At 35.4% G+C, this 25,502-nt stretch overlaps 1 protein-coding gene across 1 annotated transcript in view; it reads left to right on the forward strand.

Moving 5' to 3' along the window:
- TMEM67 (transmembrane protein 67) overlaps positions 1–24,011 on the forward strand; it is a 59,895-nt gene extending 35,884 nt beyond the window's left edge. Inside the window, exons 19-28 of the mRNA XM_036264211.1 lie at positions 1,364–1,463; positions 1,557–1,696; positions 3,097–3,237; positions 7,366–7,446; positions 7,926–8,042; positions 18,900–19,016; positions 19,749–19,853; positions 20,328–20,430; positions 22,862–23,004; positions 23,466–24,011. Coding sequence (XP_036120104.1) covers positions 1,364–1,463; positions 1,557–1,696; positions 3,097–3,237; positions 7,366–7,446; positions 7,926–8,042; positions 18,900–19,016; positions 19,749–19,853; positions 20,328–20,430; positions 22,862–23,004; positions 23,466–23,546 — 1,128 coding nt within the window. The 3' untranslated portion in view covers positions 23,547–24,011. The remainder of the gene's footprint in view (positions 1–1,363; positions 1,464–1,556; positions 1,697–3,096; positions 3,238–7,365; positions 7,447–7,925; positions 8,043–18,899; positions 19,017–19,748; positions 19,854–20,327; positions 20,431–22,861; positions 23,005–23,465) is intronic.
- The last annotated feature ends 1,491 nt before the right edge of the window (positions 24,012–25,502 follow it).

Below are 25,502 nucleotides of genomic sequence, written 5' to 3' on the forward strand. Positions count from 1 at the left end.
ACAACTTTCCTTTTCACTTTGCTGACCTTCTTAGGACCCATGGTGACTTACTGTATGTATTTAATTGTAAAAAGCAGCATCAAAAGCAAAAAAACACACAAAAAATATTCACAGCACAATTTCCTGAGATGTTAACAACATGAGGTTTAGTGGTAAACTGACTCATACTCAGGCATTCTCTCCTTTGTTTGTCACCTGAGAGATGCGTGACTGATCATACAGGTATCAACAAGAAAGGGTTGTGGGGTCGAGAATTGAAGTTTTATTCAACAAATGAGACTTTTATTGTGTGTGAACAACTTGGTTGAGAACTGAGGTTTGACTGTACTTTCAAAATCTTTGGTGTAGAACTTAGTTTGATTTTGAAAGAAAGCATGAATTACTCTGTTTTACATAGTAAGTCTGCTTTTATGTATAATAGCTCATTCTGAAAATCTGCCTTAAATAATTTTTTCCAAGAAGGCATAAATATGTTTGAATTAACATTAGCTAATTTGATAAAATAGTATTTCATTTTATGACTGTACTTTGAAGTCTGATGATGCATTTGCAACAGGGACAAAATGCCATCAGGCATGAATTTTGTCTCTGTTTATTGAGAGTGAAAGGTGCTGAAATCTTCGAATTTGTTTTCTCTGTCTCCATATGCTTTCTTCCTCTTCCCATAGTTGCCCTTCTCCTTATTTCATTGTTTGTCAGTGTATGTGAAGCTTTTTACATGCCTCTGGTAGATCACATCCCATTGTATTGTAATTAACTGTTTTTCCCACTTACCTGTGAGCTCCTAGAAGAAAGGAATCATCCCATACTTATATTTTTATCTTTTGTTTAATTAGTAGTACACCTACTAGGAAGAATGCCTCAGTTTAAAGATATTATTTCTGTAAGTGAAAAATATGTCTTTCAACAACATACTTTTTAAATCAATAGCAGAAATAGGAAAAAAGACTGTGAAAGCATCTCAAAACTTTAATTAGAACAAGCAAATTGCAGTGGAAAATAATATCTTATAAAGAAGACAGATTATCCAGATAACAAAGTGTTTTTCTAGAAACTTTGGGAAAGATTCAATTATGCAAGACCCCTGTATGAGGAGAGGCATTACATCTCCTTTTTTCATATTCTTACTGCAAAGAAAGGGGGAAGGAGGGAAGGTGAAACAATACATGTATGAAATTTCTGTGACTTAGGTGGTTCCATATTATTTAATGAGCTTCTAGTGATTTCTAATGGTGTTATAACTTTGTCACTTGTGAAAATTATATATTCTTATGATTACAGTATATTTGTTTTTAAAATAATTAGTATTGCTTTTATAGGTAGGCTTAATGTGGATGCTTTTATGGTGTTTTGTTTTTCTCAGGCTCTGCAATTTTTGCATAAGCTCATATCCCAGATTACCATTGATATATTCTTTATCGATTGGGAGCGACCTAAAGGAAAGGTTCTTAAAGCTGTTGAAGGTAACTGAAATAACTATTTGTACCAAAATTATTTTGCTACCCTTGCAGAGCAAAGATAAGAAACCCTTTTACTCATTTTATCTCCCTGACCAGGTGAGGGTGGTGTACGGAGTGCTACAGTTCCTGTAAGCATATGGAGGACATATTTTGTAGCAAATGAATGGAATGAAATTCAGACTGTGAGAAAAATTAACCCACTCTTTCAAGTACTTACTGTCCTCTTCCTTTTGGAGGTATAAACTTTTTGATGTAATTGTATGCAACTTATGGGTACCACATAAATGTTAATGTAATTTAATTTCAGCCAAGTTTTCATGTGCAGAAGAGTTTTCTGAAGGTTGAAATATTATTGTTCAAGCCATTTAAAAAAGGAGTGGCTTTTTAAAAATCATGGTAAAATACACATAGCATGAAATTTATCATCTTAATCATTTTCAAGTATACAGTTCAATAATGTTAAGTACATTCTCATTATTGTACAAACAATTTCTAGGACTCCTCATCTTGCAAAACTGAAACTTTGTACCCATTTAAACAATTCCCCATTCTCCCCTCTCCCCAGCCCCTGAAAACCACCACTCTATTTTCTGTCTCTTTGAATTTGATTACTCTAGGTAAAAAGTGGCTTTTAAACCATTGGCTTGTAGCAGAATCACCTGGGAAAGCTTTTGCAAAATACATATGCTTCGCCTCCTTCCACTAGAGATTATGTTTGATTCAGTAGCTCTGAGGTGTGCCCAGGTATCTGTATTTTGAAAAAGCCCTTTTGCTCCTTGATTCATATTCTCACTCTTGTATTAGAACCACTACTGTAAAGTTGAAAATTTCCAAGTTAATTATTGAATACCTACTATGAACTGTGTTCTGTGTTAAGAGCTGAACAAGGCACAATGAAGGGGTAAATGCCCTGTATAGTTATTTCACGGATCTGGTTGGAATTATTAAAGGAAGTATTTAATACTGAAAATGGGACTGAAGTATGGAAACCCTTCATATGGGCAACAGGTTTTCTCAGGAATGATTAACTCTTACGTCTATCTGCCTTCCTTCCTTTTGCCTTCTTTCCCTCCTTCTTTCTTTCCGTTTTGAAAGCTAGGAGAATATGTGTGTCCCTAGGACATATGAACACTATCTCAAAATTTTATTTGTAGTAGTGGTTTTTTTTTTTAAGCTTTAAAAGGCATTACATGAGAAGGGAGTTTATAGTCAAGTAAGTTTAGAAAACGCTGGATTCAGTAAAGTCATATAGATTTCTTTACCATAAAAAGTATTTTGCATAGTATCTGGTAAATGTTAAAATCTCATGAAATGTTGGTTTTTCATTAGTAGTTTGCTGAAGAAAGATTTATTCTTCTGACAGAAATTTTTGAGCTTTGTTAGTGTATATGACAAGGTTATAGTTGGTCTTTATTCATATTGAAGAAAATACCAAATGAACTAACTAAATATTTTGTGTTAAATGCTTTGTAAAAAAAAATACTGGATAATTGTCTTTATCTTGATTTTCTACTGTTTGTATGAACTTGAATATTTTTATTTTTTAAGGTAAGGAGTAGGGAGGAATATCTCATTTTTAAACTAGAAACGTTTTCTTCATTCTTGTCTAAGTCATTTTTTTTTCTTGTAACTACAGGTGGTGGGATTTAAGAATTTAGCATTAATGGATTCATCCTCTAGTCTTTCCAGAAACCCATCTAGCTACATAGCTCCTTATAGTCTCATTTTGAGATATGCAGTGTCTGCGGCTCTTTGGCTAGTGATTGGAATTATACAGGTAACAAGAGATTATACTTTCAAGCACATTGCTTCTCTATATTTATAACTGTTTACATACTAATTATCCTCAAACATTGACCACATTCTGATTTCTGACAAGAACAACAACAATACTAGACAATAGATTATTCTTACATAATGTTATAATCCAGGCACTGTGTTAATTAATTGCATTTACATATTAACTTTTTATTTTCATTTTTAAAATTTTTTTTAATTGACTTTTTTAGATAGAGAGGAAGGGAGTGGGGAAAGAGACAGAAACATCGATGAGAGAGAAACATCAATTGGCTGCCTCCTGCATGCCCCATACTGGGGATCAGGCCTGCAACTTGGGCATGTGCCCTGACTGGGAATCGAACCAGTGACTTCTTTGTGCATGGGATGACACTCAATCCACTGAGCCACACTGGCCAGGCCATATAAACTTTTTAAATCTTCATACTAGCCCTCAGAGATAGGTTCTGTTAGTAACCTCATTTTACAACTGAGGACCATGAGGCACAGAAAAGTTAAATAGTTCCCTAAAGTGATACAATTTAGAGATAGGCAGAACTGCAGTTGGAACCCAGGCAGTCTGAGTTCAGAGATCACATTATCAATAGTGGGGCTCCGAAGTCATTCGAAGTCTGCAGTTTTCTAGTCATACGATGGATTCCTTGTTTAGTTTATCTATAACTACAGGATGGCTAATTTACTTTTAATGTTCTCTTTTCCTTTGAAATATAATTTATTATTAACACTTATTTAAATATCATTAAATCTCATTCAAATTGCCAATGCTTCTTGTGAAATTTTCTTTGAAATATTTATTGAAATACCTGAAACTAAAAATAAATCTCAGCTTCAGGACCCATGGTTCTAGGACTTTTTCTATGCTTACTTCCCTTATCTTTTTAAAGCTTAAAAAAAGTAAGTATGAAAGGAAGAAAATAAAGAAGCAGTAGCTAAAACACTTAACTAATTTCTGCATGTCTTTCTCTTGCTTCTAGACACTCTCATGAATAGAAAGAGCCATTTTGTTTGATTAAAATTTTCTTTAACTTTTAAATAAGCAAATGAAGATGAGACCTCTAGAAAGACCAGGCTAAACTTTCTATAACCTGGGGAACACATATCTGCCTTAAAAAGCCTCTTTTTAAAGATCTTTTGATATTGAAATTCCAAAATTCCTATAGAATTGGATCCAGGTGGCACTGAGAATAGAGTCATTAAATTTGTATTTATTTGTATTTATTTTTTTTATTGTATTTTATTTATTATTATTATTTTTTTATCCTCACCCGAGGACATTTTTCCATTTTTTGTTCAGGTAGAGTGGGAGGGAGAGAGAGGAACAGAGAGAGAGAGAGAAACATCGATGTGAAAGGGACACATCGAGTGGCTGCCACCCGCACAACCGACCAGGGTCGGGGACAAACTGCAACCGAGGTACGCGCCCTTAGCGGGAATCGAACCCGGGTCTCTCAGGACCGCAGGCCGACGCTCTAACCGCTGAACCAAACCGGCCAGGGCTTGTATTTATTTTAAACTGGGCTAGAGCTAGTGAAGGATAGTTTTGACAATCAGGAAAGAAATAGAAACAGAAATTGGTATTTGATTTAAGATAGGATCAAGAGTATGGGGCTTGATGTTTATTATCAGTATAATGGAAAATATTTTATTTTTTACGTTTACCAATACAAGTTTTTGTGAAATCAGATTAATTTGGATGTAGATAATTTAAGAGAATGCCATCTGAAACTTTTCATATTTGGTTGAGTATAATAAAAATAATAATAATAATAATAGTGGTTGAAACAAAAGTTGAAACAAAACTTCAACTCTCTCCTGAGAAAAAGAGCAGAGGTGGGCAGTCAGGGCCAGCATGGTGGCTGCTCTCAGACCCAGAAGCCTGTTGTCCTCTCCTCTCAGGACTTCCATCTCTCAGGTTCCCTCATGGTCCGTAACAGCTGATGGAATTGGGGGCTGGGAGTATGGGGGTGGCCAGGGGAGAAGAGGTTACCCTCTCCTCTCTAAGAGCCTTTTCAGAAGTGCTCTTCAGCACCACCTTGGCTGGAACTTAGTCACACCTCAGTGCATTGTCATTTTTCAGCTGGGCAGCAGTGTGCCCACTCAAAGAAGAGGTCTGTCACTAAGGAGAAATGGAAAGGATTGTTGGGGCAGCAACTAGCCATCTCGGGTACCACCATCTAACCTCCTTTGTTTCTCTCTGCTGTCATTCTGATAGGAAGGTATTTCTCCCCATCGTAACTTTCTAAGGTTATCAGTGTTTATTCCTCAAGGACCCTAAAGAGTTTCCTTAATAGCCAGTCACAGTTCCATAAAATTGTCTGTACAAACTTTTCTTGATTCTCTTCATGTTAGGCTTCACTGTTCATTTCTTTTATTTCCCTAAACTCAGCTTTTTCAACTTTTAAGTGATATCCTTTTATTTAAAAAATTTTAATGTTGCTGTTTTTCATAATCTTTAAAGGAGTTTAAAAATAGTGTACATAGCCCTGGCCGGTTTTGCTCAGTGGTTAAGAGTATCAGCCTGCTGACCAGAGAGTCCCAGGTTCAGTTCCCACTAAGGGCATGTACCTTGGTTGCAATTTGTCCCTGACCCAGTTGGGGTTGTGTGGGTGGCAACCAGTTGATGTGTCTCGCTCACATCAATGTTTCTCTCTCTCTTTCCCCCTCTCTCCCTCCTGCTCTGTCTGAAGATAAATGCAAAAAATGTCTTTGGGTGCCCTGGCTTGTTTGGCTCAGCGGTTAGACCATCTGCCTGCGGTCTGGAGAGACTCGGGTTCGGTTCCCGCTAAGGGCATGTACCTCGGTTGCAGTTTGTCCCCGGCCCTGGTTGGGTCATGCAGGTGGTGACCACTCGATGTGTCCCTTTTATGTGAATGTTTCTCTCTCTTTCTCTTTTCTTTCCCCCTCCCACTCTATCTGAACAAAAAAAAAAAAAAAAAGGAAAAATGTCCTCCAGTGAGGATAAAAAAAAAAAATGTCTTCGGGTGAGGATAAAAAAGAAGTTTAAAAATAGTGTACATAGAGTCTTGGCCGGTTTTGCTCAGTGGTTAGAGCCTAAGCCCATGGACCAGAGATTCCTGGGTTTGGTTCCCACCAAGGGCATGTACCTCAGTTGCAGTTTGTCCCCGGCTCCAGTTGGGGTCATGTGGGTGGCAACCACTTGATGTGTGTTTCTCACATCGATGTTTCTCTCTCTTCTGCTCTATCTGAAGATAAATGCAAAAGTGTCCTCAGGTGAGGATAAATATATATATATATGTATATATACACACACATATAGAATATTTAGAAAAATAATCAGCTGCTATTTCATTTTATTTCTTCACATATCTGGGTACATTTTATGTATTAGTCACTGTGCTGAGCTCAAGGATATGCTATAACATGAACAAGTTACAAATTGTGACAAGTGCAATGAAACATCAGCAGGGAGATGAGATAGCAGGTTAATGAAGGTGAGGGGAGTGGAAGTTAGGAATGGAGCATGGCAGAGACAACCGGGACAGCTTTAAATTGGGTGGTTAGGTAATGTTATCTTTCTCTGAAGCACATCGAAGAAGGACTACAATGTAAACATTTCTGATTTATAAAGCTTCCCTTTTATATTGTTATTAAATCTAGAAAACACTTGAAAGCATTCCATTTGAGTATTTAACATATTATCTGTAGTTGAAATAGAATATTTGATATATGCTTTTTATGTGCTACTCTATCAGAGAAGGTTTATTTCAAAACAGCAACTTTTCTATGGCTTTTGGAATTTAGGAGATAGGCAGAATTACAGAACACATAAATCTGGCCATTAATACAATGGTTTATACTAAATGTGAAAAACCCTTCCCACATGTTTGTCCTATCTTGTTTTTTTTAATGACACAGAAAAAGTTTTTAAAATTCAAAATATGTTCCATCAATGAATCTTAACACAGTTCCAAAACCTTCTTTCTTTGACAGAAGAATCAGAAATGATGAGGATTTTATCCCATAGGAACCATTAGAGGCCACTGTGTTCTTGGTTAGAACTTCTCTTGTCTTAAGATACTACACTGTGGCTATAAAAGAAAATTAAATCCTAAAACCTAATAAGCATGAACTTGGCTTAATGTTTCAGATCATGTTCTTTGCTGTCTTTTATGAGAGATTTATAGAAGACAAAATTCGACAGTTTGTTGATTTATGCTGTATGAGCAATGTAAGTACTTTCTGACTTTTTCTTGCAGCTGTTATTTTTCCCTTTTTAAATGTCATGAGTACATTAAGAGAGGCTTTGAAAGTGATTTGGTATAATTGGATTTAGCCTGATTTTCACTGATTGTTAATTTCAGAGATAGTTAAAGTGAACTACAAGTTAATATTTATTTTCTTGTTTTTTTTTTCATTTTTATTTTCAGTTTCTTAATTATAAATTTCCTATACCACCAAATAGTTCACCCAGCTGAGAAAAGTTTTCATATATCAACCCTATTATTTCCTCTTTTCTTGGAAAATATTTTCAATCTCTTTTCCTTCTACTTTTTAAAATAATCTCACTGTCCTTTATTACCTTATTATCCTCTTTATATATTTTCCAAGAATTCAACACTCATTGAAAGGAAGCAATTTTAAGAAAAAGTAAATTTTATTGTTTTGCAGATGAGTTGCTAATTGCTTCTTATTCTTTTCTTTTTATAGATATCAGTGTTTCTGTTATCCCACAAATGTTTTGGATATTACATTCATGGTAGATCAGTACACGGACATGCAGATACTAATATGGAAGAAATGAATATGAATCTTAAAAGAGAAGCGGTATGAATGTATTTTACATCTTTCTAAGTTGAAAGATAAGTTCTCTTTTAATCTAGGATTTATAATATATTTTTTTAATCCTCATTGATTACTTTGAAACTTGCTAGGATACCAACTCATTATCCTGAACATTGATAATGGGAAAGAATCATTTCATCTTGCGATTCCTATATGAACTGTATTTCAGAGTACCCAAATAATTCATAAGGGAAAGTTTTCCCTTATATACTTATATATAAAGTAAAAGGAATTCTAAATTAGAAAATCACCATTTTATAATAATTAATGGATTGATGATTATTGGCCACAATCATCAGTGGATGCTAAAACAATTAAGTGGAAGTGGACAGAAAACTTTATGATAAGAAATCAGGTTATAAGACTCCAAAATGGCGGCGGAGTGAACGGAAGCTACACAGACCGTCTCCCAGAACCAAACTGGAATTACAACTATAACACAGACAAAGCGACTGGAAAAAGTAACAGAAAAGCAGCTTGCGAGGACCATCTAACTAGGGACAGGGACTCGATCCTGGTAGGCTTGCAAAGGCGCGAAACGGGGTCTGAGAGCCTATGGTAAGCAGCTCGGCAGCGGCCTTAGCTGGGAGCGGTGCCCTCGGGTTAAAGTCCCAGGGGGCTCCACAGCGCAGAGCTGAGACAGAGGCTAAAAAAGCCACAGCCACTCACCTTGGGCTCCGGCAGAGGGAGGACAGACTGGACTGGAACTGTGTGGGGACACTCGGGATTTGGAGGGCACTCAGAGCTTTTGCTGAGTTGCTGCCGCGCAGGACGATGGCCATCTTGCTCCTTCCCAAGGCTCAGGGGAGAGGCAGCAGCCCCTCCCTCGGAGATCCAACCCCACCCTGTGGGCCATTGAAGTGCTAATTGGAGCTCATTAACAACCAACGTCTGCCCCACCCTCGTGAAATCCCTTTATGCTGAGCACCTGAGGGAGTTTTTCAATCAACTGACAATCCAAAACTCATCAAGGAACCTCGACTGCTAGCCTCCAGGCAAAAAGCTAAAGGATAACAGTACCTTTCCTGGGCTAGCAACTTTAATCAGGAAAGTAAGACTTGACAGTGGTGTTTAACGTGGGTCCTCCTTCGCTCATTTAAACCAAGGAGAGGGAGCCACAAACAGCAGGACACCAACACCCACAGGGAAAACATGACAGGCTCCAAAGCCCACAGTGATAGCCAAAATGGTGAAACACAGAAACAGAAGCCAAATGAAAGAGCAAGAGACCTCCACCGAAGATGAGATCAATGTGGAGCAGTTAGGTATGTTAACAGAGCTAGAATTCAGAGCCATGATGTTGAGGAAGCTCAACAGCATAGGACATAGAGACACTGAAAATAAGCCAATTGGAAATTAAAAAACATGAAGAAGAGAGAAAAAATGACATCAGAAGTGAAAAACACATTGGAAGGTTTAAAAAGCAGAGTAGAGGAAGCTGAGGACCGGATCAGTAAATTAGAAGACAGGGTAGAAAAAATCAACCAATCAGAAAACCAAAAGGAAAAAACAATTAAAAAACAGGAAGACAGCTTAAGAGAACTGTGGGACAACTGGAAACGTAATAATATTCGCATCATAGGAGTCCCCGAAGAAGAAAATGAGCAAGAGATAGAGAATATATTTTTTAAAAAATAGTGACAGAAAACTTCCCTAATTTGGTGAAGGAAGAAGGAATTCAAGTTCAAGAAGCATAGAGAGTCCCAAATAAGAAGAACCCAAACAGGCCCACACCAAGACACATAGTAATTAAAATGCCACAAATTAAAGACAAAGAATCTTAAAAGCAGCAAGAGATAAGCAACAGGTTACCTACAAAGGAAACCATATAAGGCTCTCAACTAACTTCTCACAAGAAACACTACAGGCCAGAAGAAAATGGCATGAACTAATCAAGGTCATGAAAAACAAGGATCTGAATCCAAGACTACTCTACCCAACAAGGCTATGATTCAAAATAGAAGGTCAAATAAAGAGCTTCCCAGACAAAAAAAAAAGGTTAAGGGAATATATTAGCACCAAACCAGCACTGCAAGAAATGTTAAAAGGACTGCTGTAATTAGCAGGAGAATTGGGAAGAAAAATAGACCCCCACTAAACAAAAATGGCAATAAATAAATACATATCAATAATCCCCTTAAATGTAAATGGATTGAATGCTCCCATAAAAAGACACAGAGTAGCTGGTTGCATAAGAAAGCATGACTCATCTATATGTTGTTTACAAGGGACCCACCTCACAACAAAAGACTCACGTAGGTTGAAATTGAAGGGATGGAAAAAAATTTTCCAAGCAAACAAAAAGCAAAAATAAGCTGGGGTAGCAATACTCATATCTGATAAAATAGATTTCCAAATGAAGACCATAACTAGAGACAAAGAAGGCCACTACATAATATTGAATGGATCTGTCCAACAGGAAGATATAACTTTGATAAACATATATGCACCCAATATAGGAGCACCAAAATATATTAAAAATCTTTTGGAGGACTTCCAAGGAGAAATCGACAGCAATACAATCATAGCAGGGGACTTCAACACCCCGTTGACACCACTGGATAGATCCTCTAGACAGAAAATTAGCAAGGAAACAGAGACTCTAAATGAAGCACTAGACCAAATGGATTTAATAGATATCTACAGAGAATTACACCCCAAAACTACAGAATTCACATTCGTCTCAAGTACACATGGGACATTCTCAAAGATAGACTTTGTGTCCTATCATGTGGTCTATCTTTGAGAATGTCCCATGTGCACTTGAGAAGAATGTGACATGATAGGACACAAACTAAATCTCTACAAGTTCAAGAAGATTGAAATCATATCAAGCATCTTCTCAGATCACAATGGCATGAAACTAGAAATCAATTGCAACAAAAATATGCAAAGACATTTGAACACATGGAGGCTAAATAGCATGTTATTAAACAATGAATGGGTTACCGAGGAGATCAAGGAAGAAATTAAAAACTTCCTGGAAACCAATGAAAATGAACACACAACAACACAAAATCTATGGGATTCAGCAAAAGCAGTTCTGAGAAGGAAGTTCATAGCACTACAGGCCTACCTCAAGAAACAAGAAAAATGTATAATTGACTGTCTAACCTCACAACTTAAAGAATTAGAAAGCAATAAAAACAAAACAAAACAAAACAAAAAAAACCCAGAGCAAGTAGAAGGAAGGAAATAGTAAAGATCAGAGCAGAAATAAATGACATAGAGACCAAAAAAAAAAAAAAAAAAAAAAAGCTATTCAAAGGATTAATGAAACAAAGAGCTGGTTTTTTTCGAAAAGATAAACAAGGTTGATGGACCCTTAGCTAGACTCACCAAGAAACAAAGAGAGAGAACCCAAATACACAAAATCAGAAATGAAAGAGGAAAAGTAACAACCGACACCACAGAAATACAAAAGATCGTTAACAGCTACTATAAACAATTATATGGCAACAAATTTGACAATCTAAGCGAAATGGACATATTTCTAGAAACACACAGTCTCTCAAAACAAGACCAGGAACAGATAGAAAACTTGAACAGACCAATAACAACTAAGGAAATTGAAGAGGTAATCAAGACTCTCCCAGCAAGCCCTGGCCGGTTTGGCTCAGCGGTTAGAGCGTCAGCCTGCGGTCCACAGAGACCCGGGTTCGGTTCCCGCTAAGGGCATGTGCCTTGGCTGCAGTTTGTCCCCAGCCCTGGTTGGGTTGTGTGGGTGGCAGCCGCTCGATATGTCCCTTTCACATCGATGTTTCTCTCTCTTCCTCTCTCTCTTTCCCGCTCTGAGTAGAAAATGGAAAAATGTCCTCGGGTGAGGATAAAAATAAAATAAAAATAAAAATAAATAAATAAACATTTAAAAAAAAAAAAGACTCTCCCAGCAAACAAAAGCCCAGGCCCGGATGGCTTCACGGGGGAGTTTTACCGAACATTCAAAAAAGAACTATACCCATTCTCCACAAACTATTTCAAGAAATTCAAGAAGAAGGAAGACTTCCAAACACGTTCTGTGAGGCCAGCATAATTCTAATTCCAAAACCAGAAAAAGACACTACAAAGAAAGAAAACTACAGGCCAATATCCCTGATGAACATAGACGCCAAAATCCTGAACAAAATACTAGCAAATCGGATCCAGCAATACATCAAAAAAATTATTCACCATGACCACGTGGGATTCATCTCAGGGATGCAAGGCGGGTACAATATTCGCAAATCAATAAATGTGATACACCACATAAACAAAATGAAAAATAAAAACCACATGATCATATCAATAGATGCTGAAAAAGCATTTGACAAAATCCAGCATCCATTTCTGATAAAAACACTCAGCAATGTGGGAATAGAGGTATCATATCTCGACATAATAAAGGCCATATATGAAAGACCCACAGCCAACATCATACTTAATGGGCAGAAACTAAAAACATTTCCATTAAGAACAGGAACAAGACAGGGATGTCCACTTTCGCCACTCTTATTTAACATAGTACTGGAAGTATTAGCCACAGCAATCAGACATGAGGAAAAAATAAAAGGGATCCAAATTGGAAAGGAGGACGTGAAACTGTCATTATTTGCAGATGACATGATATTATACATAGAAAACCCTAAAGACTCCATCAAAAATTTACTAGACTTAATAAATGAATTTGGAAAAGTAGCAGGATACAAAATTAACGTCAAGAAATCGACGGCATTTTTATACACCAATGATGAACTCACAGAAAGAGAAACTGAAAAAACAATCCCATTTACCATCGCGGCAAAAAAATTAAGATACCTAGGAATAAACTTAACCAAAGAAGTAAAGGACCTATTTGCAGAAAACTACAGGACATTGAAAAAGAAATAGAGGAAGATATAAAAAAGTGGAAGCACATACCTTGTTCATGTATTGGATGAATTAACATCATTAAAATGTCCATACTACCCAAAGCATTCTATAGATTCAATGCAATCCCCATTAAAATACCAATGACATATTTCACAGAACTAGAACAAGTACTTCAAAAGTCATATGGAACCAAAAAATTCTCGAATAGCCACAGCAATTTTGAAAAAGAAGGCCAAAGTAGGTGGGATCACATACCAGATAGCAGGTTATACTACAAAGCGACTGTAATGCAAACAGCCTGGTACAGGCACAAGAACAGGCATATAGACCAGTGGAACAGAACTGAAAACCCAGTAATGGACCCAAGGCAATACACTCAATTAATATTCGACAAAGGTGGCAAGAGCATACAGTGGAGTAAAGACAGCCTCTTTAATAAATGGTGTTGGGAAAATTGGACAGCTACATGCAAAAAAAAAAATGAAACTAGACCATCAACTTACACCATACACAAAAATAAACTCAAAATGGATATAAGACTTAAATGTGACCCGTGAATCCATAAAAATTCTAGAAGAAAATGTAGGCAACAAAATTTCGGACATCATATGGAGCAGAATTTTCACTGATACATCACCTAAGGCAACAGAAACAAATGAAAAAATGAGTACACGGGACTACATCAAACTAAAAAGCTCCTGCACAGCAAAAGAGACAATAATCAAAATGGAAAGGCAACCCACTGTATGGGAGAACATCATTGCCAATGATATATCAGATAAGGGGTTAATTTCCAATATATAGAGAGTGCTCATACAACTCAACAAAAATAAGACAATCCAATTAAAAAATGGGCAGAGGAAATAAATAGACACCTCTCCAAACAGGACATACAGATGGTCAAGAGACATATGAAGAAATGCTCAACATCACTAATCATCAGAGAGATGCAAATTAAAACAAAAATGAGGTATCACCTAACACCTGTCAGAATGGCCACCATCAACAAATCATCAAACAACAAGTGTTGGCGAGGGTGTGGAGAAAAGGGGACTCTAATACACTGCTGGTGGGAATGCAGACTGGTGCAGCCACTATGGAAAACAATACGGTGTTACCTCAAAAAATTAAAAATTGAACTTCCATTTGACCCGGTGTTCCCACTTCTAGGAATATACCCTGAGAAGCCTGAAACACCAGTCAGGAAGAATATATGTACCCCCATGTTCATAGCAGCACTATATACAATAGCTAAGATCTGGAAACAGCCCAAGTGTCCATCAGTAGACGAATGGATAAAAAGCAGTGGGACATATACACAATGAAGTACTATGCAGCTGTAAGAAAGATCTCTTATCCTTTGAGACGACATGGAAGGACCTGGAAAGTGTTATCCTAGGTGAAATAAGCCAACTAGAAAAAGACAAATACCACATGATCTCACTGATATATGGAATATAATAAACATAACAGTCTGTGGAATATTGTAGACCCAGAAAAATGGAAGTAGGACACAGACTAACATCCCTCAGAAGAGGGGATGGGGAGGTGGGAAGAGATAAACCACAGAACTTATATGCATGTATGCATAACCCATAGACATAGAAAACAAAGCTGAGGACGGGGCGGGGGTGGGGAGGAAAGGGGGATGCCAATGGGGTAAAAAAGGAGAAACATCGGTAACAAATAAAATAAATTAAATTTAAAAAAAAGAAAGAAATCAGGTTATCTTACTTCAAGTGAAAATTAGGAAAACTGCCCTCACCAGTTTGGCTCAGCAGTTAGAGTGTTGGCTTACAGACCAATGTGTTGCAGGTTCAATTCCAGCCAAGGGCACATACCTCGGTTGCAGTTTGGCCCTGGCCCTGGTCAGGGTTGTGTGGGAGGCAACCAGTCAATGTGTGTCTCTCTCACATCGATGTTTCCCTCTCTCCCGCTCCCTTTCACTCTATCTGAAGATAAATAGAAAAATATCCTCAGGAGAGGATTTTTTAAAAAATTAGGAAAATTGACATTATGTACTTCCTGTTATGGCACTGTACAAAGTACATAATATCACCTGTGAAATACTCTTGCCTAAGAAAATTCAGGCTGCCCAGCTGCTATGGCTCAGTGGTTGAGCGTCAACCCATGCACCAAGAGGTCACCAGTTCGATTTCTAGTCAGGACACATGCCCAGGTTGTGGGCCAAATACCCAGTGAGGGGCATGCAGGAGGCGGCCAGTCGATGTTCTCTCTCATCGATGTTTCTAGCTCTCTCTCCCTCTCCCTTCCTTACTCTCTAAAATCAATAAAGAACAAAAGAGTAAAAAAAAAAAAAAGAAGAAAATTAAACCTAAATGGAATCAAGCCTCTAGATCTAACCACTGGTTTATAGCAAATAGAGGGGATAGAGAGGAAAATTAATATCACAGGAAACTATTAGTCAAATTCAGGAATGTAAGATGTCTCACAGTATAAATGACCCAGTGTCTCCAGCAAATCAAAGGCATGAAAATAAAAGAAGGGATGGTGGTGGTGGTGATGGAAGAACTGTTAGATAGTAAGAGAAATTTAAGAAGAAAAACAATCAAATACAATATGTTGACTTTGTGAGTCTTGATTCAACAAATCAAGTATAAAAAAAACTGGAAAATATCTGAGATTTAATGAATGAAATATTAAATTATATTAAGGAAGATTAATCTTATTAGGTGTGAAACTGGCATGATGGGTTTTTTTAAAGTCCTTATTAGATGCACTTGAAATTAATACAAAATAATATTGAATGTAAACATTCAATATTTGAAAAAATTAAAAATTAAATTTTTTAATTTTGAAAGTTGAAAAATTAAAAAAAAATTTTTAAAGACCTTATTAGAGATACATACAGAAGTATTTACATTAAAAACAAAATGACATGGTACCTGGGGTTTGCTTTAAAAGAAAAAGAAAAGTTGGAAGGGTGGATTGAATAAAACTGGTAGATAAATACCGGAGAGGAAAATACAAGAGGACTTATTGAAAAAGGAAGTATACCTATGACTTGAAAGAATTTAATGCATGATAATGACATTAAAGATGACTTATTTAATACACTTAATTGGATAAGTTGGTTAAGTACTAGAAATTACATCTGGATTTAAAAATGAAATGTAAAATATGAAACTATAAAAACCTAGAAAAGAATATTTCAGATTGGGAGATAACATTTTAAGCATAAATAACAGAAAACATCAAAAAGGGAATATTCATTGATTTTACTTTATTAATATAGAACATTTTACATATCCAACAATCATAAATAAAAGGCATGGCAAATTAGGGTAAAATTGAAAGTCATACAAATCTGTAAGCAAACAGTAAATTAAAAAATGGAAAAATGACAAAAACATTTTTGAAAATATACAAGAAACAGAAGAGACTGATAAACTTCTAAAAACTGTTTAGCTCATAAACAATCAAAGAAATTAATGTAAAAATAACATTTTACCCTCTCCAAATTAGCGAACTTTTTTTTAAAACTATTACTTTATAGCTTCAATGGACACATATAAAACTAGTGGTCTTGGGATAAATTTTTATTTTTATCATTTTTTTTTAAATTTATTTTTTATCCTCACCCGAGGACATTTTTCCATTTTTTGTTCAGATAGAGTGGAAGGGAGAGAAAGGAAGAGAGAAACATCGACGTGAAAGGGACACATCGAGTGGCTGCCACCTGCTCTACCAACCAGGGCCGGGGACAAACTGAAACCAAGGTACATGCCCTTAACAGGAACCAAACCCAGGTCTCTCTGGACCGCAGGCCGACGCTCTAACCGCTGAGCCAAACTGGCCAGGGCGGGATAAATTTTATAAACCTTTTGGAAAGCATTTGGTGATATATGCCAAGAATTTTTTAAAAATTTGTTATCTTTGGCTAATTCTATGAATCTAACTCTAAGAAATAATTATGAATGTGTATAGCTAACTACTTTCAGGGTCTTTATCACAGGGATTATAAGGGCAAAAACATGTAAAAATGAGACAATATTAAATAAATTGGTTTACTTGTATAGTAAAATCTTAGGTGGATATTTACAATCATGTTTTATAGAATATTTAATGACACAGAGAGTTGCTCAGGATATAATATTAAATGACAAAGAAATTGGGGCCCTGGCCTGTGTGGCTCAGTTGATTGGGTGTTGTCCTGTGCACCAAAAGGTTGCTGGTTTGATTCCCTGTCAGTGTACATGCCCGGGTTGCAGTCTTGATCTGTGGTAGAGGGTGTGCAGGAGGCAGCAGATCGATGTTCCACTTTTACATCAATGTTTCTCTCTTTCCCTCTTTCTCTAAAAATCTATAAAAATATGAAAGAAAAATTGGTATGATCCCAATTTAGTGTGTGTGTGTATGTGTGTGTGTGTGTGTGTGTATATATATACACTGCAACCCGGACATGTGCACTGACAGGGAATCAAACCAGCAACCTTTTGGTGCACAGGACAACACCCAATCAACTGAGCCACACAGGCCAGGGCCCCAATTTCTTTGTCATTTAATATTATATCCTGAGCAACTCTCTGTGTCATTAAATATTCTATACACACACTCATATATATACACACACACACACACATATACATACATACACACACCTAGACAAAGGAGTGCAAATGAAATACTTTAAAATACCTGTACCTCTGGATGTTGATATTATGGGTGATTTTTTTTCTCTCTCTTTCTCATACATATCCATATTTTATAATTTTTTTATAGTAGCATGTTTTTAATCAGGGAAAAACACACACAAAACAATAGAGACATATACATGTAGATTTCTTATAAGTCTGTGCAAAACCAAGTGTTATGTTATGCTTGCAGATTAAGTTTAGACAAAGAAGGAAAATATTAAGCTCTAGAGGAGGCAAATAAAGGCTAAAGAATGGAGACAAGAGGACTTCAACTGACTTTGAAGCATCGATGGGAATAGGCTAGGTGGTGGGGTAGGACAAAATTTTATATGTTTATGGTTGTCAGGAATCAAGTCATGTCAGGGAGATCTGAAATGGATTATCTGGTCCATACATTAACTCGTGGGTCATGTATCACTACTTTATTTTGGAATTAATTAAAGAATTGTTTTAAATGTGTTTAGAATCCCAGGCTGGTGTGGCTCAGTTGGTTGAGCATTGTCCGGGGCACTGAAATGTTGCCAGTCCAATTCTCCATCAGGGCACATGCCCGGGTTGTGGGCTCGATCCCTGATCAGAGTACGTGCGAGAGGTAACCAATCGATGTTTGTCTCTCACATAGATATTTCTTTCTCTGTCTCTCTCTTCCTTTTTCTCTAAAAATCAATAAAAAATATTTTAAAAAGTGTTTAGAAAACAAAAGGGGCCATTTGTATTTATAAAAATAGTTAATTCTAAGATATAGCTTTTTGTTTTTATCCTCACCTGAAGATATTTTTCCATTTATGTTCAGATAGGGTTGGGGGCGGGGGACATTGTTGTTAGAGAGACATATCAATTGGTTGCCTCCCACACGACCCCAACCAGGACCAGGACTGAACCACAACTGAGGTACGTGCCCTTGATCATAATCGAACCTGCAACTCATTGGTCCACGGACCAATGCTCTTAACCACTGAGCCAAACCGGCCAGGGCTACGATTTAGCTCTTTGACATGTATTAAAGAGCAATAAAGTTAATCATAAACAAAGGTAAGAATTTTAGTATACAGTGAACTTAGTATGGATTTTTTTAAAAGTAGGACAGAGTAAAGGAGATGATAGAGACCTGCAAGGGAGTAGGACAAAGTAGAAATCAGTAAAACCTAGAGGGAATGGGAACTTTGGATAATGTTAGAATCTCTTTGTCTCAAATATGGTTTCAGTAAAATTTCAGTTGGCTTCTGCATTTTGTAATATGTGATACCAACTAAAAGAAAAATGTTTGTTATTGTTTTTTAACAGGTGAAATTTTTGTAATCTTAATCTTGATTTAAATCCTTTAACTTTTCAGGAAAATTTGTGTAGCCAGAGAGGTTTGGTACCCAACACAGAGTGTCAGACTTTTCAGATTGCAATTTCTAGCCAGATGAGACAGCATTATGACAGAATTCATGAGACACTAACAAGGGTTTGTATAAAATACAATTAAGATATCTTTTGCCAATATTTCATGTTGTTTAAATACAAAGAATATAGAAAAACTGCCAATACCTGATTTCTGCCCCCTATTTTCAATTTGTGTGTGAATTTTTTTTAACATAAATGTGGTGTCGTAAAGCATTAATGCAAGTCAAAATGTTTCAGTGAACAAGTTTTAGTAGTTCAACTTTATAACAATATAAATCAGCGGTTCTCAACCTGTGGGTCGCAACGCCTTTGGGGGTCGAACCACCCTTTCACAGGGGTCACCTAAGACAATCTGGAAAACACATATTTCCGATGGCGATTCATAACTAACAAAATTACAGTTATGAAGTAGCAACGAAAATAATTGGGGGTCACCACAACATGAGGAACTGTATTAGAGGGTCACGGCACTAGGAAGGTTGAGAACCACTGATACAAATCAGCCTGTTAAGTTTTTCTGGACAATGCTAGCATTTGGATTTTTTTAAAAAGAAGTGAATTTCTTATTGATGACAACTAAACGGTGTTTGCAGTGTTTTTATCATACAGTAGATTCCATCCATTCACTATACTTTTCTAACTGAGTTGTCCTACATGTAAGTACATGTTTTTAATGTTGTCTGTCTTCTGTGCTGTTCCTGTTAGTTTGCTATTAAAATATATTAAACTATTAAAAAATATATACCAAGAATGTAAGACATTTGCATTTATTTTTGTCTCTTTTTCACATTAGAAAAATGGCCCTGCTAGACTATTGAGTTCATCAACAAGTACTTTTGAACAGAATATAAAAGCATATCATACTATGAATAAATTTCTTGGCTCTTTCATCGACCATGTATGTATATTAGCATTTATATTTAAGCTAGAATTTTTGGCTATCAAAATTTATATTGTGCTTAAGGACAGATATAGGTTATGTAAAAGTAAAATGAGATTTTACATGTCTATTAGCATATTGATGATTACCTTAAAATATGTCTATACTGGAATTTTGTTGGCCAGTTACCAAAATCTTAGTGTTATTCATTTTAGAAATATGTTCTGCTATGGGTATATTCCTGAAAAACTTATTATAAATTAATTGTCAGTATATCTAGCCCTAAATGCTACTAAGGGCATTTAAAAATTAAAATATTCCTAAAAGGAATCTTGTTATGAAAGCCCAGTGGAGTAAATTCAGTCTTTTTGAGGAACAGATTTTCTTTGTGTACTATTCATTATTTGTTTTCTTTTTTTTTTTATTACAAAAAAAATTGGGAAACTTTTATTTCAATGCTAATTTTCAAGTGACTGTGGCTTTTTGTATTAGGTTCATAAGGAAATGGACTACTTGATAAAAGATAAATTGCTTCTTGAAAGAATTCTTGGAATGGAATTCATGGAGCCAATGGATAAAAGCATCTTTTACAATGGTATCCTTCAGTTGCCTTTGCTGAACTTGATTACTGTTTTCAGAGTTTGAAAAGAGTGGTTGCAGTTATTAATTTTTATTTTATTTTATAAATTTGTATAAAAAAAGAGGAAACATAATTAATATAGTTAACTTCATGGAATTATGGTATATAGTTTTCTGTTTTTATTTTATCATGTTATGTAGCAAGAAACAAATACATAAGAAATAATTATTCTATAAGAAGGTAAAAAAGCTGAATTTCCAAATCAATGGCACACATAGAAGAGATAGTAAAACAAATAAAATTCATCTTTTATTAGAGTGTTCATTCAGTAGCAAACTTAATGAAACACTTGAATAACATTTGTGATTAATTTTTAACATTTAATTTTCATTTTATCAAAATTCTTTAAAATCGTAGATATCTGTGATGGGAATAGTTACTAAAAATGATATTTCATCATATAAAAGTTAATGTATGTGCCACTTCTAATGTGACTAATAAGCTCTTGTATAGCTTGGTAAGAATGCAAATGTTATTAACCTAGGTCCTGGCCTAGCTATCACTTATGCATGTATCACTGAGTGCCACACATTGTGCCAGTCCTGGAATACACAGCCCGGAGGTCTCTCCCTTGGGCAGCTTGTTTAGTAGACTGTGAAAAGTAGGCATGTGAATGGGAAAGAGGAGAGATGCTGGGATAGATGTCTGCAGGCACAGCTTACACTGGGTACAGCAAGGGAAGTAGAAAAATCTAACCAGACGCAGGGTGAAGCCACAGAAGCAGTGTGGAGAAGTTTGAACTGAATCTTAAAAATAAGTTGCTGTTCATATTTCTCTCTCTCTCTCTTCCTCTCTCTCCCTCCCGCTCTATCTGAACAAAAAATGGAAAAATGTCCTCGGGTGCAGATTAAAAAAATAAATAAATAAATAAGTTGCTGTTCTCAAAGAGGAGGGTCAAGGAAATAGAGGCAAAGCCATTTGTGCAGAAGGGAAAAGGGCATTACACCCTTAAGAACTTTACGATAGAAACCTTGTATGAAGTGAGAGTGCTTGAAAGAGAAAGAGGCAGAGACCCAACCCCAACGCTTTGTCTAATACCCTAAGGAGTTTTACTTTATCCCATAGTTTCCAAATTTTTTAAACTTTTTGCCCCATCGGAGGTGTGCAGGTTGATCCATTGGGATCTGAGCAGAAAATACTAAAATGTTTATTTGTATATTTGCAATTCCATCATTTTAAATTTATATTTCTTAAAATGTATAATTTTAAGAAAATGTACTATATATTGTAGTAACTAATAAAATATGCCTCTTGTGGGATGCATGCTCAACGATTTATTCTGATAGAGATTTGTGTTGAAAACACGAATACAAGAGCTTATTAGTCTGTACTGTTAATGAACATGGACGTCATCAAAAAGTCCAAGCAGATCTGTAAATTGTGATTTGATAATTGTGTGTATATATAGGGTGTCCAAAATATATACACACTTAACAGCTGATAGCTCAATTGATATTTCTTTCTTTTCAGATTTGACCCATTGGAATTTATAATTATTCAAAGTGTGTATACATTTTGGGGGGACACCATAGATAGATAGATAGATAGATAGATAGATAGATAGATAGATAGATAGATAGATAGATATAGATACATACACACATACACTTATATACATACATACACACATTTTGTAAGGATATAATGTAAAAGTCAGTGAATTTTTACAAACTGAATATATCCCTGTAACTAGCACCCTGAACAAAAAAGAACATTACCAGCATGCCAGATGTCCTTTGTATAAAAGAGCTCCTAACTGGGTGTCATGGGCAGTTTCAGTGGTTCTCTGGACCTCCCTGATATTGTGTGCAAGATTCGTATATGTGTACTTGTTTTTTCTTCTGGTGAAAGGGTCTGTGACTTCCTTCAGAATCCTAATAGGTATTTACATCCCCATAACGAGAAAACCTCTCCTTTCCTTGTGAAGTGAGAAGAGGTTTCAGAGCAGAACCTTAGAGGACTATTTGAGAGACAAATTATAGCACATTATGTACTATTCTAGTCCTGTTAGTTTTGTTTTGCTTTTTTAACTCTTAGTCTTGCTACAATTCTTTGGCCTGTAGTTATATAAACAAGGACAGATATTTGTTACTTGGCCTTTGAAAGGTATTGACGATATACTTACACTATTAGCAATTACCAACCCTTGGTGCAAATGTTAAAACCAAATTTTATGAGCAGTTCCTTGACTAACCTTTTAGATTAGCAAATTTTAATATCTTCTATTTTTTTTGTAAGCCATGAAGTATTATAAGTAATAACTAGTTTCTATTATGCTGTTTTAAATACTCAAATTTTATCACCAGAAATTTATCACAGGTTTATTTTATTTTTAAATTTCTCATTTGTATCTTATAAACTGCTTTTTTTTTTTTTTTTTTAATAGATGAAGGTTATTCTTTCAGCAGTGTTCTGTATTATGGAAATGAAACCACTCTTCTTATTTATGATCTGCTGTTCTTCTGTGTTGTGGACTTGGCTTGCCAAAATTTTATTTTTGCAGCCTTCCTTACATACCTACAACAGGAGGTAAAGTTTTAAATTTTTTCTGGGTTATTTTTAAAAGGAAAGTATTGGAATTAGATGTTTATTTTTATAGCAGACAGTAATAATAATCGACTTTTCCTAGGAGTTTGTAAAGCTTTATATAAGGTGATTAACCCTATCCAAAAAATAAATAACATTTCAACTACTGTCATTCTGTACTCTGTCAGGGTCAATGAAATAGTGGGGTCTTGTGGAGGGCATATGTTGCTTGAACAAATGTGAAAGGAATCCAGTAGAAAGACACTTAAATTTTCCATCTCTTAGGTGCCAGATGTGAACAGTAGTTAGAGTCCCATTCTGCACCAGATGGTAACATAACAAAAAGGCAAGCCCTGGAGATCTAGCTCAGGGCCAGTTTAATTTATATCTTTTAATTGACTTGCATATTAAATTTCTTTACATATATATTTTTATAATTCTGAATTGTTTTAATTTTTTCCCAGATTTTTAGATTTATCCGTAATATAATAGGACAGAAGAATTTGGCATCCAAAACATTGGTGGATCAAAGATTTTTGATTTAACTTATTGAATAGATAACTCAAAGACTCAGTAGAATCGTGGCCAAAAAAGTCATGATTATCAGGTTAGTTTGCCATATTTTTTAAAACTTGTAATATAAATTATTCTATTTTCATTTGTTTTTAACCTCCAGAAAGATTTATTTTTAATTTGTGGATACATAATTTGCTTTGTGATTATATAATTTGATATAATGGAAAATACTCCATTATGTATAATATTTAATTCACCAATTTAGAGATTAGACAGCACTGACAATGGGGCAAAAAGTCTGAATGCTGCTTTCAGCATAACACTTCTTAATGGCAATCAAAACAGTCTCCATCATTTGTCTGGAGATTATTTTTACGATGGGGTTTGCCTGCATTTTCTCACATTGAAAAAATTATTTGATTCCAGGTTCAACCCTAGTTTTTAGTTTTACATATTTTATTGTTAAATAAATGTTGAGAATATTTTCAAGTTTACTTAGAAATGTAAAATTGCAGCCCTGGCCGGTTTGGCTCAGCGGTTGGAGCGTCGGCCTGCGATACAGAGAAATGTAAAATTGCATATTGCTGACTCAATTTGCTTTGTCTTAATCGTTTACCCTGTTTGGCAGTGGACTGGTTCACTATTGGATTAATAGGCATTTTAAGACATGATACATATTTATTCCTTTGTATACCTGTATTATTAGGTCAGTATACTCTTTTCATGAAATGTCATTTACTTTTATTAAGATATAATGTGTGACATTTTCCCCAATATAGTTTTTTATACATTTTAAATTACTTAACATTTTTAAAGGACTATCAAAGTTTTGCTCTTCTCTTATGTTTAAAACTTGTAAATAACAAATAAACTGTAAATTTATCATGTTGACAAAGTGATTTATTGAAAACAAACTTAGGCTTCGTAAGACAGTAGGCTTGTGTGTGTGTGTGTGTTGCTTTTTTTTTTAATAAGGAAAAACTATTAGGATTCAAAATATACTTAATGTAAATTCTGAGTTTTGTAGCTAATTTTTTTTTTTTTTTTTTTTTGGTACGTGCCCCTAGTGGGAACCAAACCTGGAACTCTCCGGTCCACAGGCCGACGCTCCAACCGCTGAGCCAAACCGGCCAGGGCGCTAATCATTTTTTATTATATGACTTTTTTTATTAAACTTTTTAATATTTTTCATTTATACTATGTACTTGAAAGGCACCTCATATTTCAAGTATAAGATCATTAACCCCCCAAACCATTGTGTAGGCCAAGATTTCATTTCTTACTGCTGTCTATGTTAATGCTATATAAATACTTAAATGTAATGCTATGTAAATATTGTTTATATTTTTGAATAAAAATATAGAATAAAACATTTTGTGTTTCTGTTTTCTGTTTAATTAGTGTGTCTTTTATAAAACAGCACTTAGGAATAAATATATCATGTAGGGGTAGAGGTCCTCAGTCATTGCCAGAGTTGAATCTTAAGCATTTTCCAGAATCTTGAGAATTGTTGAGGAGAAAGAAGGATGGCTAATAAGTATTTGAAACTCACTCCAGTTTCTGAAGGGTTACATTACAGGAATCCCTTTATAAAAGCTGCAGAGATAAATACATATACCAGCTTGGATTTTTAATAAACACCTACACAGAAGCATATGAAAGAAATTTTCAACTCTTATTCCACATATAAGAAGTTAATATTAGTGTGAATGTTTTTAAAAGAAAATTTCAAAAAAATGGCATCAGTTGAATCACCTGCTGGTAAATTAAAACAGAGAAAATACATTTCAAAAAGTCATTTTACATTAGTTTTATTTTGGTTAGAGACAGAAAAATGTGTTCAGACATTGTACGTTGTTGACTCCTTTGTTCACATTGCCTAATTTAAATGTTATGATCACATGACTATTTTCCACTAGATTTCTCATTTTTGTCTATTTCTGTAGCACCGACTCTACTTTGCATCTTGTATCTCTAATTTTACT

Source organism: Molossus molossus, unplaced genomic scaffold (assembly GCF_014108415.1).
Source record: "Molossus molossus isolate mMolMol1 unplaced genomic scaffold, mMolMol1.p scaffold_m16_p_16, whole genome shotgun sequence".
Lineage (NCBI taxonomy): Eukaryota > Metazoa > Chordata > Mammalia > Chiroptera > Molossidae > Molossus > Molossus molossus.